Source organism: Diabrotica virgifera, chromosome 1, assembly GCF_917563875.1.
Source record: "Diabrotica virgifera virgifera chromosome 1, PGI_DIABVI_V3a".
NCBI lineage: Eukaryota > Metazoa > Arthropoda > Insecta > Coleoptera > Chrysomelidae > Diabrotica > Diabrotica virgifera.
In genome coordinates this window covers 287,229,921-287,247,979 of record NC_065443.1, presented here as the reverse complement: position 1 = coordinate 287,247,979, position 18,059 = coordinate 287,229,921, and the positions used below count along the sequence as shown (strand labels likewise).

Sequence of the window (18,059 nt, the reverse complement as noted above, 5' to 3'; positions counted from 1 at the left end):
TTGCCAACAAATTATTTGCTTGCCAAGTTCATAAATCGATAAAAACTCATACTAAGGGAAATCATGGCACAGATAATTCGCGGCCTTAAAAACCCACGCTCGAATAATTGGGGTTCTACTGTACTTAAAAACATTATTAGATGAGAACTGTAACAAACTCTGCATAACCTCGTAGAAAGAATATTGTAAATTTTATAAATAGAACTTCTCTTTCGCCAATTGTAAATTAATTGAATAATTAAATTATTATATATGTACTAATTTACTTACCGTTGCACGTCATTATTTACGTTAGAGATCTAAGTTGACATTGTTGCCCAATTACAAAAAATTCTTGAATTCATTTTAAATCACATAATTTTTGAGGAAGTGGGTTAGGTATACAGCAAAACAAATTAATATTCAATGTAAATAAATAAAAACTTTAGAAATAGAAAACAAGAATTAAGTTATAATCTTACGTTAAAGTACATAATAAAAAAAGTAAATATAAAGAAACAAATACTTATAGTAAAGAATAAAAACAAATATGAAGTGTCATCACCGCAACTGTCAAATAAATGTCACCAATTTATGCCAAAATATCACCTTCGTTCGATTACAGTTACAGTGTGTTCCAAACAAATGTGCTTCATAAAAACGCTTTATAATCCATTTATACAAATTAAATGAAAAATATTATTGTGTATTTCTTTAAGTTAACATTAATAGAGATCTTTCAATATTATTTATACGCGTACATAATAAAATACGTCTAGTGGCTGTAATGACAGTGTACTGGGCAAAATGATTCTAAAAAAGGACACACCTACCGCCTAAATATTTCGTGTTGGTATCATGTGACGTCACGGGCTATCACGCGGATGACGTGCAACGGTAAGTAAATTAGACGGAGTATACATGTAAATTATGAATGCATTAAAGCCCGGCTTACACGAGACTAATTTTTCAAGCTAGGATAGCAAGCTAGATATCCCGGTATCCTAGCCTGAGTTACTGTCCTAGCTTGACGCATGCTAGAACGGTTTACATGTGGCTAAGAATGACCTGGTTTATTTTTGAATTTTTGACAGTTCCTGACAGTAAATTGCTCGTAAATTTTTTATCTTCATTTTTATGTCTTTGATAGACATTTCTACGCTGAGTTTTAATAATTTGCCAATTATTTTTTGTAGTGCTGAATCACGAATAGACTTATCTTTACATGATGGAATAGGGACGTTTCACAGACATTCCTCCTCACGATACATTTGTCCAAAATTTAAATTAATCTCGGCACTTAATTTTGGCATATTAGTTTTAGAAGCACGTGGTTATCTCTTTGAAAAAATAAAACAGGTCGACACTACGCACTTGCCGTTCGAAAACACTAGCTTTGCCGGCCAGACGAGGGTGATACACAAGCCAGGATAGTAAAACCAGTAGAGGGGGACGCAAGTAGCTTAAAAAAATAGAACTCCATGCTATTAAACGATCCTAGCTTAAGACACTGGCTTACTGCCTTTCACACTATCTTACTAGCCTACACGCGAAGCTAGTTCTGCATACATGAAGCTAGTAATACTAGCTTGCTAATTTAATGGCCGGGATACACGAGGCTAGTTTTTCAAGCTAGGATAGCAAGCTAGCACTTTTAAACTAGCAAGCTAGTATTACTAGCTTCATGTATACAGAACTAGCTTAGCTTTTAGGCTAGTAAGCTAGTGTCTTAAGCTAGGATAGTTTAATAGCATAGAGTTCTATTTTGTTAAGCTACTTGCTTCCCCCTCTACTGGTTTTACTATCCTGGCTTGTGTACCACCCTCGTCTGGCCGGCAAAGCTAGTGTTTTCGAACTGCAAGTGCGTATTGTCACAACCTGTTTTAGTTTTTCAAACAGATAACCCCGTGTCTCTAAAACTAATATGCCAAAATTAAGAGCCCAGATTAATTTAAATTTTGTACAAATGTATTGCAAGGATAAGTGTATTCGTGATTCAGCGTTGTCAAAACGCATTTTTTCGATAAATCTTCTGTTATATCATCCAATGCAATTTGACACAGTTTCCAAAGTATCTGTTCACTCGAACATTGTTTTTTTAGAAATATTTAGCATTTTTAGTGGATTTGTTGCTCTATTGACCTCGCAGTAGTACTAGCTACTGGCTGAAAATTTCCTAGCCACATGTAAACCGTTCTAGCATGCGCTAAGCCAGGATAGTAACTCAGACTAGGATACCGGGATATCTAGCTTGCTATCCTAGCTTGGAAAACTAGCCTCGTGTATCCCGGCCATTAAAGCCTTGCTATCCTAGCTTGAAAAATTAGCCTCGTGTAATCCGGGCAATATGCATGTAAATTAATAAAACTTAAATCAACATGTCGCTAATAGCCATAAATATGCATTTGATGCGACACAAATTATGTCATTAGAAAGTTAAAAAGCCTTGTAGGATGAAACAATATCAATTTAGATAATGCACATTAAGGAGTCATTATAATAGGATGATTCCTTAAATGAATCTGATTATTTCGTATATTGATATAATTAAAACAACATAAACACCATTAGGGGTATTATAACAAATCACTTCTTAGAATTCTATATTTGAGAATTTGTGATACTATAGATACCATAATTTACCATAGTAAACTACCATTGATTATTAAATAATATTGTTCTGAAGCTATTTCTTTTTGGCTTATTTCCCATTAGAATAGTTAATTAAATAGGATTGATTTATAAAATTGATATAAATATGCTATTTATGAAAGTTTTCATTTATGAAATTAGAACAGTTCTTCCTTTGTTAAATTATTGTGAGTTGTCAAGTGATTTTCAAGATGGCAACTAAAAAAGAGAGAAGAAAAACTGCCCCTTGCTATTATTACCCTACCGTTATGTCCCTTACCAGAAATAGAAGAACTCATAGATATTGGGTGAAGGATTGGATTAAAAGAAGATAAACAAGAAAATTATGGAAACAATGGAAGAACTGGAACGGAAAAATCCGGAATGTTATAAAACTTTCTTCGAATGTCCGCCGCTTCGAATTTTCAATATTTGCAGAATGAAATAAAATTTGCCTTTCAACTTGCTATTCCAATTTGCAGTCTCACAAATTGGAATAGGATTCATACACCTCTGGATTCATACACCTCTGGATTCATACAACTCAAGGACTGTCCTATCATAGTTAACATTCCATTCTTTTCTCTGATCACTCGGTTCACTTATTTATTTTTATATTCATCTTAAGACTTAATATCTTATTTATCTTACGACAATAGTTTGACTCACATGCACCATATGAAATAGATATTTCATGCTGTATCCTGTTTAAATGTTGAGATTTGTTCATGAAATTAAATACACGAGCGGGACACCCTCAAAAAAGCGCTTAGTTTTCTAGATACTGACCACGGAGGGGTGAATGGCTAATTTTATTCATACTTTATATTTTCGAGGGTGCTGAAAACGAAAATGAATTTTATTTTAAATTTTATGTGGGGGAACATTGTCAAAATAGCAATTTTAACCTAAAAATAAAAAAATAAATCACGTTTTTTTGCGTTTACCTCGCTACAACTCTGTTCCGTTTTAATATTTTTTTCTGAAATTTTTACAGTATATAGCTCTAACATTTCTGAAGACAAAGGTACCTGTTTCAAGCTTGTATTCTTATTCTGATAAAGGTTATGAAATTTTCAAAGGAAAAGGTGCGGATTTGTGTATTGCAAAATTTAATCTCAAAAGTTGTGTGGCGAAGTTTAAAATTTAGCTTCCTAATCACGTTTATGTTAAAGTAGAGAGTACAACGAAGTTTTCTGGTAAGTTTTAGATCAAAATGTTTTATAGAAAAAAAATAGTGCAACTTTTAATGTCGACGTTAGAAATCCCCAATATAACGCTTATTTTTCGAGATACTGACCATCGGTGGTGAATGGCTAATTTTGGTCTTAGATTATGTTTTTAACCGTGACAAAAACGAAAATGAAATTTATTTTAAATTTTAGGTGGGGGAATATTGTCAAAATTGCAATTGTACCCTAAAAATAAAAAAAATTAAATCACGTTTTTTGCGTTTAGCTCGTTACAACTCTGGTCCGTTTTAATATTGTTTTCTAAACTTTGTACACTATATATCGCTCAGATTTCTGAAGACAATGGTTTCTGCTTTAAGCTTTTAGTCTTATTCTAGTAAAAGTTACGAATATTTTAAAGTACAAGGTGTAGATTCGTGAATTGCAAAGTTTAATCGCAAAATTTGACTGCCAAATTTGAAATATAGATTTTAAATCAATTTCAAAAATAAAACATAAGTACAAACAAGTTTTCGGGAAAGTTTTGGATCAAAATGTTTTATAGAAAACAAATGGTGCAGCGTTTAACATTTACGTTATAAATCCCCAAAATAACGCAAATTTTTCGAGATACTGATCATTGGTGGTGAATGGCTAATTTTGGTGTTAATTTATGTTTTTGATGGTGCTGAAAACGAAAATCAAGTTTATTTTGAATTTTAGGTGGGAGAACATTGTCAAAATCGCAATTTTGCTCTAAAAATAAAAAAAAGTTAAACCATGTTTTTCTTAAAATTAAAAGTTGCACCATATTTTTTCTATAACACATCTAGACCTAAAACTCCCCATAAAACTTCTTTAAACTCTATGGTTTAACATGAACGAAATCAAATAGATAAATTTTGTCACTTAATTTTTGCGACTTAACTCTGCAATTCACGAATCTGTACCTTTTATTTTTTTAAATTCATAACTTCTATAAAAAAAAAAAGACTGAAAGACCACAGTTACTTTCATAGTCTTTACAAAGGTGAGAAATATATGCTGTAGAAATTTTAGAAAAAAATATTAAAATGGAACAGAGTTGTAGTGAGTTAAACGTAAAAATTCGTGACTACTTTTTTTTTCATTTTTAGCTTAAAATTGCGATTTTGACAATGTTTCCTCACATAAAATTCAAAATAAACCACTCTTTCATTGTCAGCACCATCGAAAACATAAAATAAGACCAAAATTAGCCATTCACCTCCCATGGTCAGTATCTCGAAAAATAAGTGTTATTTTGGGAATGTATAACGTCTATATTAAAAGTTACGCCATTTTTTTCTAATAAACATTTGTAACTAAAACTTTCCAGAAAACTTCTTTGTACTCTGTTTTAACATAAACGTGATTAATAAGGTAAATTTTTAATTTTGCCTCTCAACTTTTGCGATGAAACTTTGCAATTCACGAATCTGCACGTTGTACTTTAAAAAATTCATAACTTTTACTAGAATAAGACTAAAATCTTAAAACAGATACCGTTGTCGTCAAAAAAATGAGCAACATATAGTGTACAAACCTTAGAAGAAAATATTAAAATCGACCTGAGTTGTAGCGAGTTAAACGCAAAAAATCATGATTTCACTTTTTTATATTTTAATGCTAAAATTGCGATTTTGACAATATTCCCCCACCTAAAATTTAAAATAAATTTCATTTTCGTTTTCAGTGCCGTCAGAAACATAATCTAAGACCAAAATTAGCCATTCACCACCCATGGTCAGTATCTCGAAAAATAACCGTTATATTGGGGATTTCTAATTCCGATAATAAAAGTTGCACTATCTTTTGTTCTATAAAACATTTTGATCTAAAACTTTCCAAAAAACTTCTTTGTACTCTATACTTTAACATACACGTGATTAAAAAGCTAAATTTCAAACTTCGTCGCTCAACTTTTGCGATTAAACGTTGCAATTCAGAAATCTGCACCTTTCACTTTAAAAAAATCATAACTTTTAATAGAATAAAACTGAAAGCTTGAAGTAAGTACCATTTTCTTAAGAAAGGTGAGAAATATATACTGTAAAAATTTCAGAAAAAAATATTAAAAGGGAACAGAGTTGTAGCGAGGTAAACGCAAGAAAACGTGATTTCTTTTTTTTATTTTTAGGTTAAAATTGCGATTTTGACAATGTTCCCCCACATAAAATTCAAAATAAACCTCATTTTCGTTTTCAGCACCTTCAAAAATATAAAGTATGAATAAAATTAGCCATTCACCTCTCCGTGGTTAGTACCTGGTCATTTTAGGGGTATCTCCCGCTCGCCTATAAAGTCTCATGACAAATTTAAAGAAATTAAGTATCTGTCTGTAGTGTATCACAATCTCAGATCTATTTCCATAATAGTACATTCTTTCACAGTTTTTGCTCTAAATTTTAAAGAACCGCTTGGATTGACATGAAATTTGGCATACGTATAGCTAACAAGTCAAAGAAAAAAAGTGATATTATGCCGATGTGTGCTTTTGCCCTGGGGGTGACTTTCACTCCCGCTTGGGGGTAAAAAAGTATATGTCCAAAATAAGTCCGGAAATGGGTAAACTGACTAATTTTAAGTAACTTTTGTTCTATAAGGTTTTTTTGACAAGTCAACACTTTTCGAGTTATTTGCGAGTAAATATGTTCATTTTTCAACAAAATAGCCACATTTTTAGACGGTTTTTCGCAAATAACTCAAAAAGTAAGTATTTTATCGAAAAAAACGTTGTTATCAAAAATATAGCCTACAAAAAAGAAAAAAAATGGTGTACGCGTTAGGTCTCTGGATCTCGTAGAACCAGAGTTATAGCCAATGAAAAATAGATTCATATTCACCAAGTTTCAAATAGAATATTTCGACGTGAAATATCCAAAAAATTAAGCACTTTTTGGGGAAAACCCATTATAACTTGTTTAAAGTGTTTAAAAAAAGATTTATTTCTGTTTTTACAAAAAGATTCTAGCATTAAATTTAAGCAAGTTACGCTCAAAATAAAGTTGGCCCCTTTTGTTTTGGCAAAAAAAAATCGGTAAGACCACCCCCTAATTAGCAACTTAAGGCTATGGGTACATAATTCGCAAATATTTTACGTGTATCCCTACTTTTTCTGTCTTTACACGGCAAATTACGCGTAGTAAAATTCACATTGGTATGGATATGTAAACATTACTAGAATGTCATTCTACTTGAAAATGTCATTAATTTCAAGAGATGGGTTTTGAATGTTCTTGGATAACTGTTATTTTTATAATTGGAAATTATTAATTCAGTTAATAAATGTGATAATTTTTTCACTAACTATGTATTCAGTGATTGTAATAATTTATTTGTACAACAAAGACTAATACTCAATCGAGAAAAGAGGAAAAGTGTTAAAGTGATTTTTTAATAATATATTGTTATGGAACGCTTACAATTTTGAACATCTTTAACAACAAAATACTTGTATCACAGAATATATTATCCTGATGTATTCTCTGCTTGGATCTTCCACAAATAATACACAATAAATAACTTTTTGTTAAGTTCACGTCTTAAATCAATTATTTATCAAATACACTATATTTCAATAATATTTAATCAATAACTCAACATATTCCCGATGCAATGTCAAATATTTAAAATTGTCACTGATTGTCATTGTCTGACTGACAATATATGCTGACAATATTATATTCGGCTGAGTGCGTTGTAAGACAAAGATAGATTTGGAAAATTTTACCACGGCATTGTGTTTATTTTTTTCAAATCCTGAAAAAACCAATAAATATTTTTGAAAATTTTAAACGCAGAATGAAAGACTAAATTATTACCGAGGGCCGAAAGTCCCTGAAAATAAATAAACAGTTTATTTTGAATGATATATTTGACATTAAAAATCACACTAAATTTTCTCTTAGATTTTCACCCCTGTAACTTATTAAAATAAACATTATAGAAGTTCTCAGGGACTTTCGGCCCTCGCTAATAACGTGATCTTTCATTCTGCGTTTAAATTTTTCAAAAATACTTATTAGTTTTCTCAGGATTCGAAAAAAATGAATCCCCATTTGAATTGCATTGCAGCCGAAAATACGTACCGATCCTCTTAAATGAAATTAATCGTTACCGCTCCACAAATTATTTTACTTATGTTGTGTTTAATATGATCTGTAAGTTTCATCGATTCAAAGTGCTTATTTTTGAAAAAATTTGGTTTCAAAGTAAAATTTTTAAAAATTTTAATTTTGAAAAATATGCTTTTTTTCAAAATAACTTAAAAATTGTTAGAGATACCAAAAATCTCGAAAAACAAAAAAAGTCAGCATTGCTTTTCTGAATATCATGTATTTTTTTGTTTTTGTGTTAGACAAAAATTGATTAAGATTTGGTGTTTCTAAATTTGCATACATTCGTGATCAGTGACTCGTTCAACCCCTTTTAACTACAGCCCTTTCAATAATAAGGACTTTAAACCGATGAAACTTACAGATCATATAAACAATACATACACGAGCCACTTGTGAAGTCGTAACGATTAAGTTCATTTAAGTCTAACTAATTAGAGGGTGATTTTCTTGATTTTTTTACCAAAACAAAAAGAGACTAACTTTATTTTGAGCCTAACTTGTTTACTTTTGATGGTAGAAATTTTTTTTATAAAACAAAAATGAAGCTTTTTTAAACACTTTAAATAAGTTGTAATGAGTTTTCCCCGAAATGTGCTTCATTTTTGGTTATTTCACGTTAAATTATTCCATGGTAGAAATTTTTTTTACAAAACAAAAATGAAGCTTTTTTAAACACTTTAAATAAGTTGTAATGAGCTTCCCCGAAATGTGCTTCATTTTTGGTTATTTCACGTTAAATTATTCCATTTGGAATTTGACAAATATGAACCTATTTTTCATTAGCTATAACTCTGCTTCTAGTAGGTATAGAGACGTGATATATAGGTACACCATTTTTTTAAATTCTTTACAGGCTATATTTTTACTAATAATGTTTTTTCGACAAAATACTTACTATTTGAGTTATTTGCGAAAAAACGTCTAAAAGCCTGGTTATTTTGTTGAAAAAATGAACATATTCACTGCCAAATAACTCGAAAAGTATTGACTTAGTGAAAAAACTCTATAGAACAAAAGTTACTTAAAATTAGCCAGTTTATCCATTTCCTGACTTACTTTGGACGAATATGTTTTCACCCCCAAGAGGGGGTGAAAAGCACCCCAGGGCAAAAGCACCCCAGGGCAAAAGCACCTATCGGCACAATATCACTTTTTTTCTTTGACTTGTTAGCTATGTGTATGCCAAATTTCATGTCAATCCAAGCGGTTCTTTAAAATTTAGAGGTTTTGTAATATTTTACCGTTAAAGAACGGACTATAATGATAAAAATTGTTTCTTTACTTTTTTATTTCATGAGGCACAAATCTCATGAGATAGTCTCATTGTGGATTATTAGCCTTTTAGAATACTTAAACGTTTAGATAAAATAAATATGATTTTCTCATTGGATGTCACTGGACAGAAAAATAATAAAATCTATTTTAGGTAACTAAGTCATTAAATCGATTTAAATTTAGCAATAGAATATACACACATAATGTTCATGGTTAAAATAAAACGCTTACCCAGAATATAGAGAAATAAATCCCTCCTGCTTGACTATCTTCAGAAAACAATCGACCATACCCCTGTATTTGAGACTAGCATGGTTTTTGTCCAACTTCTGTCCTTGGATCTGCAATCTAGTTTTGGTTAGATCAATAGGGAAGGTACCTGTAAAAAATAAAAAATATGAACTAAGGTAAATAAGAGCATATTAGTGAAGAGGATACACGCTGTGCTGGCAACCAGCCGTCCAAGAAACGCAGATGTGCCCAATACTCCACTAGGAGTGACGGTCCAAGCGAGAGTGAAGAGGATACAAAATAATAATGTCATAGTCTGGTCTGGATACACTGAGTTACTGAACGTAAATATTTCTTAGTTGTTGATTAATGCCTCTGGGTACAACGAGTACTTGAAATAAAGTGACCAACAGTATTTCTGTGTATAAAGAAATTGTTTACATGGACAGAAATAAGTTAAGATTCGGCCCATGAAACGAGGTGGGGCGGGGCCAGGAAAAGAACAAAAAAGCACTTGAAAAATCAAAAATTACTGAGCGCTATTTTCAACTAAAATACCTGGGGGAAGTCAATAGTAAATGTGTAGGCGTTTTTAGGGGTTGGTCACTCTAACTTAAAAAAGAAGGCTCTATGTTACTTAGATCCCGAGATATGCAAAAGCATGCAAAATCATGAAAATTTAAGACCTTACAAAGAGAACGAGACTCTTCTCATTCATTTTATTATGTAATGTTTTCATTGTAATGTAATGTAAGAAGAAAAATTTTGCATGTATCTTAAGGGGGCACTACATAGAGAACTGGTGTCTGAAAGAGAACCTCTCCGTGAACCCTTTTAAAACTAAACTGGTAGCCTTTACAAATAAGAGGAAGCTTACTGGACTGAGTGAGCTGAAATTATTTGGAGAGGTACTGGAAAGAACCAATGAGGTTAAGTATCTAGGGGTAACACTGGATTCGAAACTCAATTGGAATACTCATATTACCAATATAACCAATAGGGCTAAGCGACTCTTCTGGAACTGCAGACGAGTTGTAGGTAAAACCTGGGGATTGAAACCAAAAGTGATATGTTGGTTGTACACATCAGTGATACGACCGACAGTTACTTATGGGGCAGTACTCTGGTGGAGAAAGACGGCTTTGCAATCTTGTGTGACCACTCTCACCACCCTACAAAGACAAGCGCTTCTAAATATAACAGGAGCCTTGAATAGTACAGGAACGGCTTCACTAGAGGCTATCACAGGTCTCCCTCCGCTGGAATTATATATTTCGGCGGTAGCCTTTATGACCGTCCTGAGGCTCAAAGCAAACAATACTTGAAGGCCAAATTATGTATTGAATAGCCACACAAACATTACTGGGACTATACTTGAGGAATCCATCTTTATGATGAACTCGGATATGATGACACCAGAACGAATCTTCACTGAGAAGATTAACACAATTATACCATCTAAATCTAGAGAACAAAAACTGCGAAACATTAATGGGGACTTAATATGGTTCACTGATGGATCTAAAACTGCCCATGGTACTGGATCAGGAGTCTTTGGGCAAACATGTAACTATAATAAATTTTACAGCCTAGGTCAACATACAATAGTGCTCCAGGCTGAAGTTTTTGCTTTGGTGGCCTGCATTGATGAAATCATTGATGAAGACCCTAAAGCTAACAGAATCAACATTTACACAGATAGCCAATCGGCTATTCTGGCTGTAAAGAACCCTCTCACCAAATCAAAACTGGTGAGAAACTGCAAAGATCTCCTCAATAACCTGGCAAAAGACAATAATAAAGTGTCTTTAATATGGGTGCCGGGTCATGAAGGGGTGCATGGGAACGAACGAGCAGATATGTTAGCGAAACAAGGCTCGAGAGAAACTTTTGAAGGCCCAGAACCTTTCTGTGGCATCACTAAAGATGCTATGAAAAACGAGGTTCAGAAATGGCTGATAAAGAATCATCAAAATAAATGGAGAACCACTCAAGAGCAAATTCAGACTAAAAAAATAATCAAGAACATTGATTTGAACTCTCGAACAGTTTGATGAACCTCAATAAACGAGAGATCAAAATGGTCACTGAAATGGTGACTGGACATTGCCGTTTAAGAAATCACCTATACAAACTAGGTAAGGTGAATGAACCATGGTGCAGAAAGTGCGAAATGGAAGAAGAAACTGCCATACACATACTATGCCATTACAGTGTGCTAGGTGATGTAAGGCAGGACTTCACTGGTCAAATGAGGTTAGAACCAGAAGAGATCCTAAAACTACCAATAAGAAAACTGTTGGCCTTCGTTGAGGCCACAGGACTTATTAAAGCTTAAGGAGAAGAACAGGGTTTGGTACAAAGGTCTTATGACCAAGTGCCAGAGACTAACGAGTCTCGCCTGAGTTAAGAAGAAGAAGAAGAAAGGGGGTACGCGCAAAATTTCGGCTCCAATGCTTTTTAAGTGCATTCATTTTTTTCGAATCATGAGAAAACTAATTATTTAAGCTACTTAAGTATTTTTTTTAAATCAAACGCAGAATGAAAGATTACTTTATTGCCGAGGGCCGAAAGTCCCTGAAAACTTCTAATATAATGTTTATTTTAATAAATTACAGGGGTGAAAAAAAAAAGAGAAAATTTAGTGTGATTTTTAATTTCAAATATCTTATTCAAAAGAAACTTTTTGTTTCTTCTAAGGGACTTTCGGCCCTCGGTAATAATATAATCTTTCATCCTGCGTTTAAATTTTTCAAAAATATTTATTACTTTTCTCAGGATTCGAAAAAGATGAATGCATTTAAAAAGCACTGGAGCCGAAATTTTGCGCCTACGCCCTTAACCTTCAAGTTAGGAAAATTTCTTAATTTTTTTAGAGTGTTGTCCACAAACAAGGGAAAAATAAACAGTGAGATTATGAAGAATATTAGGCGGTTGAATAGCATTTATAATACAATGATAATACTTAAAATTTATTTAATATAATTAAATATACTTTACTTTAAATTCTACTTTAAAATGTATAATATATGTCTGAATTGCCGATATAAATGAGTCACATTAAATAAATTATTAGAAGAATTTTTTAATAAGCAACAACATTTTTGTTTAATTCATTAATATTTTTTGTATTTTGACAACGGCATCTGATTTGGACGTCGAAATGTTAATAAAATCATTTTTTTCTTAATTTTAGTAAAATTGTGGCTTATTTCCCATTAAAAATAGGTAATGATAATACTGTCCTGTACTTAAGTAAAAACATCATAGGATTAAAATATAAATATAAATATTCTACTAAACAGGCATAATCCCACTATGACAAGAAAAAATTAATGATTATAGTAATAACAAGTAACTTTAATGATATAATTATATATACCTATATTAAACAAATAATTTTATTTTGTTTTTTACAAAATGTTGATGTTTACGTTTTACAATTTTTTGGTTTCAGTAAATTATCATAACATCTATGTTATTTTTATTACCAGTTTTTGAGAAAATCTAAATTAGTTACTGTAATTTGCTTGTTTTTCATCTATCAACACCTGTCAGTCTAATATATTTTGCAAGTGGTTAATATAAGTTTTCTAATATATTCTATCTACCCACAGTTTTTAACTGTGAATGCAATTATTATTTTCAGAAATTAAAGCATACAAAAATATAACGTTGTTTGAATGAAGTTATATAAAAATATTTTCTTTGCACCTGTTACATTAAATTAAGAAAATATCAAGTAAACAGGAAATGTTTATTTTTACTATTATCAGCGCACACTTTTAGATTTATTTCTGGCTCCAATAATAGTATAGTATAGTTGATCCAAAAGATGGCATAACCCAGACATCCAAAGTGAAAGTTATCCTTCAACACCAAATTGTTCTATATGGTCCACACAATGTCCATAAAAAAGTCACACCATTTTGAGCGTCGGGTTTGGGGGGAGAGGGGGGAGAAATCGCTAAATTCGTAGTTTTTTAAGTTTTTCGTCAATATTTCTAAAACTATGCGGTTTAGAATGAACAACCCTCTATACAAAATTGTTCTACATTAAATTTGAAATAAAAAAGGCCCTATGCATAATCTTTCTAAAATGCATGGTTCCAAAGTTACGGAGGTAGTATAGTATACCTGGTCCAAAAAAGCCCTAACCCAAACATCCAAAGTAAAAGTTTTCCTCCAACACCAAATTGTTCTGTATGGTCCACATATTGTTCAGTAAAAAGTTACACCATTTTGAGCGTCCGGTTTGGGGAGCAGATGGGGAAGAAGTCGGTAAATTAGTAGTTTTTTTTTAAGTTTTTCGTCAATATTTCTAAAACTATGCTTTAGCGTAAACAATTTTATATACAAAAATATTCTACATGAAATTTAAAACAAAAAACCTTGTATACATAATTGTTATAACATCAACGGTTCCAGAGTTACGGAGGGTGAAAAGTCGAGGTTTTCGATACTTTTTATATTTTTTGGGCAATGTATGGTATAACTATACCAAAAACCCAGACATCCAAAGTGAAAGTTATCCTCCAACACCAAATTGTTCTATATGGTCCACATAATGTTCAGAAAAAAGTCACACCATTTTGAGCGTCGGGTTTGGGGGGGAGAGAGGGGAGAAATCGGTAAATATAAAAAGTATCGAAAACCTCCACTTTTCACCCTCCGTAACTTTGGAACCGTTGATTTTATAACAATTATGTATAGAAACTTTTTTGTTTTAAATTTTATGTAGAACATTTTTCTATAGAACATTCTTTACGCTAAAGCATAGTTTTAGAAATATTGGCGAAAAACCTAAAAAACTACTAATTTACCAACTTCTCCCCCGTCCCCCCCTCAAACCGGACGCTCAAAATGGTGTAACTTTTTACTAAACAATATGTGGACCATATAGAACAATTTGGTGTTGAAGGAAAACTTTTACTTTGGATGTCTGGGTTAGGCCCTTTTTTGGACCAATTATAATATACTACCTCCATAACTTTGGAACCGTTCATTTTAGAAGGGTTATGCATAGGGCCTTTTTTATTTCAAATTTAATGTAGAACAATTTTGTATAGAGGGTTATTCATGCTAAACCGCATAGTTTTAGAAATATTGACGAAAAACGTAAAAAACTACGAATTTACAGATTTCTCCCCCCTCTCCCCCCCCCCCCCAAACCCGACGCTCAAAATGGTGTGACTTTTTTCTGAACATTATATGGACCAATTTCTGAACAATTTGGTGTTAAAGGATAACTTTCACTTTGGATGTCTGGGTTTGGGTCTAACTATACCATACTATAATAGGAAATAAGCAAAATTTTGATAACACATCCAAAAGGCCTCGAAATTTTCACGGCTCATATTTAGTGTTGTTGAAATTAACACCAATTTTAATTCTAAATACATTATACACATATATGACGTTTCAATTTTCATTTCTGAAAGGGGATAACAGAAATACCACAAGAAAATAGTTTCAGAACTCTCTATTTCTTGTTCCATACAAATAACTACCAGACCAAAACCAGACATAGCTGCTCAAGGAACAAAGATGATACTGATGTAGAAGCAGTAGCATAGTCAACATTGGAAGGACATTTTCTTGAGCTTTGAAAAAGTTGCATTAAATATCGATATAAAAATAAATGAAGACAAAACAAGAATGACGGCAAATATGTCAAAATATTACTATAAATGATCATCACTTCTTTCTCAAAGTGGCTGAAGAATATTTAAATATCTAGGAGCAATAATCTCCAATGACAACAAAATATGATGGGAAGTTGAAATGTGAATAATGGCAGGAAACAGTTCTTTTTCTACAATACAACATCTACTTAGTGAAGTCAAAAATTCAATGTGTTTTGGGAAAGACCAGTTGGAAGAAGATCTGTATAACATCCTAGAAAAAGGTAGAAAGATGAAGTCAGAGAGAATATAGAGAAAATGAGAGTAATCCAATGGGAAATAGTGGTACAGGACTGACAAACATGGAAGGCAATAGTAAATGCGGTAAAGATTTAGAAAGAGTTGTAACGTCATTGATGATGATGATACAAATAAATTACTTAAGGTATAGACATTTTACAGAAAACTAAATGAAGGTATAGTGAAAGTCAAGATAAAATGTTTTATGGCATTTGTATTTGTACAACTCTAATTCATCTTTGATTCATCATTATCTCTCAACAATCTGGAAAATATTTATAAAAAGATTTAAGAGATAAAGTCATAAAAAGTCTATGTCTTGATTTGCACTATGGGTAATAAAAATAAATTACTTTATAGACATATAATTTCTGATGAAGTTCAACCATGATTTAATCTCTTATGCCTTTGAGAGTACTGAACGATGAAATCAATGAGAGTAAAATATGTAAAAACTGTGTAGTTTCCTAGGGAAATCTGAGTGAAAATTGAATTTTCTTTTGTAAAGAATATCGCAATTTTCTCCCTTATGTTATTTTTTAACAAATCGAAAACACCCTAAAGGTGTTAATTATGACTTAAATATGTAATGTTAATAGGTCAGTTTTCTTGATTTTCTTCTTCATGCCACTTGAAAGTTTGTTGTTATTTTGCATGATAATGAACCTGGACCCTGATTTTTGACCCTTTGCTTCGTTATCAATCATTCTCTATCTGTATCTGTAGAGTGTACAGATAGCGAATGATCGATAACGAAGCAAAGGGTCAAAAATCAGGGTCCTGCAAAAAAGGCATAATGGCAACTTATGAAACCTAAACGTTTACCTTGGAAAAGTTGATTAAAATAAAGAAATTCGACTTGCAGCCTGGTTCAACTCTTTTCCTTTTGAAGTTATACTTTTTTACGTGCATATGAGGGTGAATTTTAATAGGATTAAAACCTTTGATCCCGGCGCAGTCGCATTACAACTTTGTTCTGATTGGATGTTCAAATGACATTACAAAATTATCCAATATGGCAGCTGTATCACAGCTCTGGGACTGTGGTTTGGTTATGTATGGTGTATGGTTGTTGCGTTTTAAAATTTGTAGGAAGAGAAACAACAAACAAAAAGTTAGTTACTAGTTATACTGCCTTTTTAAATAGTTTTCATATTATATTTTTGGACTTATTAACATAGAAGAGATGATTGTTGCATGCCAATGTGAAAGCCCATCAAACTGTAACTAGTATGAGTGCCGCAAAATTACTGATAAAAAACCTATTACGGTAGGATCCGACCGGGACGATCTACGATCTCGCTTATTCAAAGCTAAAGAATCTTACACTGTGGTAAGTGTTTTAAAAATAGTTGATCAAATTTTGTTATGATATTGTCAAATTGTGAAACGTCAAAATATTTATATTTCATTTATTAACATTAATATTAATAATACAACTTGCGCAATTTGACAAATGTGGTTTAAAAGGTTTTTGTGTATTATAATTTTGTGTCTTTGGATTTGTCTTCCTTGGGCGTAAAATAATAAAACATCTATTTTTATATTTCACTTGTCACCGTGATGTGTAAATATGTAGGTATATCTGTATATGTAGATATGTATATCACGTTAATAGTATGTGCCTTGATGGTCTTGTTGGTAGAGCATTGGACCAGAGATTGAGAATTCGCGAGGTTGCAGGTTCAATTCCCGGACGATTCATACTTTTTTCGTTTTTTTTTTTTAATATTTGGCATTGAAGTTTTGGTTAAATTTTAGTAATTATTGTTAATTTTTTGTATTGTAACTGTTAAGTAGGTATATTTATTTCGTTGAAATTATATTATAATAGAAGTATAACTTCTTATGTGCGTACAAAGTACACATACATTCTTTTTTTTTGCTTAGCTCACATGACATTTTCAGTACACAAAAAAGTGGCACAAAATCGTAGTTGAACTTCATATTAAATTTGACAGTCTATTATAGTCATTTCCAAAGTGACTTTGTTGTCACGATTTCACATGAGCCCTCTTTCCAAAACTATGATAACTGGTAGGCAGTGATGACAGTTTATTGTATACAGGTATCCCTAGTTTGCCAAGCTCATCTAACTTGAGAAATGCACTTCCTTTTAACTTGGTACTGTACAAGACCTCTTGTCTTGGTCAATTGTTAAAAATTATGTTAAAAAAATAAAATTAAAAATAAAAATGAAAAAAAACTTCAGACATTTGAAAGTCTGACAATAGCTGATGTACAATATTAAAAACTTGGAGAAAGCATAATAGCATGCCCAGGAAACAACTGTGGGAAGCAATGAGAAGAATGGATGTTAGAGAGAAATGGGTGAATATAACCAGTGCCGGATTTAGGGCACTTGCGGCCCTAGGCCAAATTACCTCGAGCGGCCCCCTATAACTTCACGATTATGTAATTAAAGCATAAAGCACATTTCATATTAATACATAACGTTTATTTTAATTTTACTTTTTAAAATTAGTACAACATACAAACCATAACATAAATGAATAGAAATACCACTAATGTTCTATTTGATTACGGTAGGTACATACATAGATGGAAATGTTGTATTCACTAATTAAATAATCTTGGTTTACAAATTTGGCTAAAACCTCAAAACAGCTCTAACATAACAACAATGTCTATATTGGCAGAAAATACATAATTCAAAAAGTTAGCAAACAGCAGTTATTTGTAAAATT

The 18,059-nt window shown here is 32.0% G+C and overlaps 1 protein-coding gene across 1 annotated transcript in view; it reads right to left on the bottom strand.

Annotated features, from left to right (window-relative positions):
• LOC114324294 (mitochondrial uncoupling protein Bmcp) overlaps positions 1–18,059 on the bottom strand; it is a 66,304-nt gene that overhangs the window by 45,069 nt on the left and 3,176 nt on the right. The window contains exon 2 of the mRNA XM_028272098.2: positions 9,428–9,575. Within this exon, the coding sequence (XP_028127899.1) occupies positions 9,428–9,575 (148 nt within the window). The remainder of the gene's footprint in view (positions 1–9,427; positions 9,576–18,059) is intronic.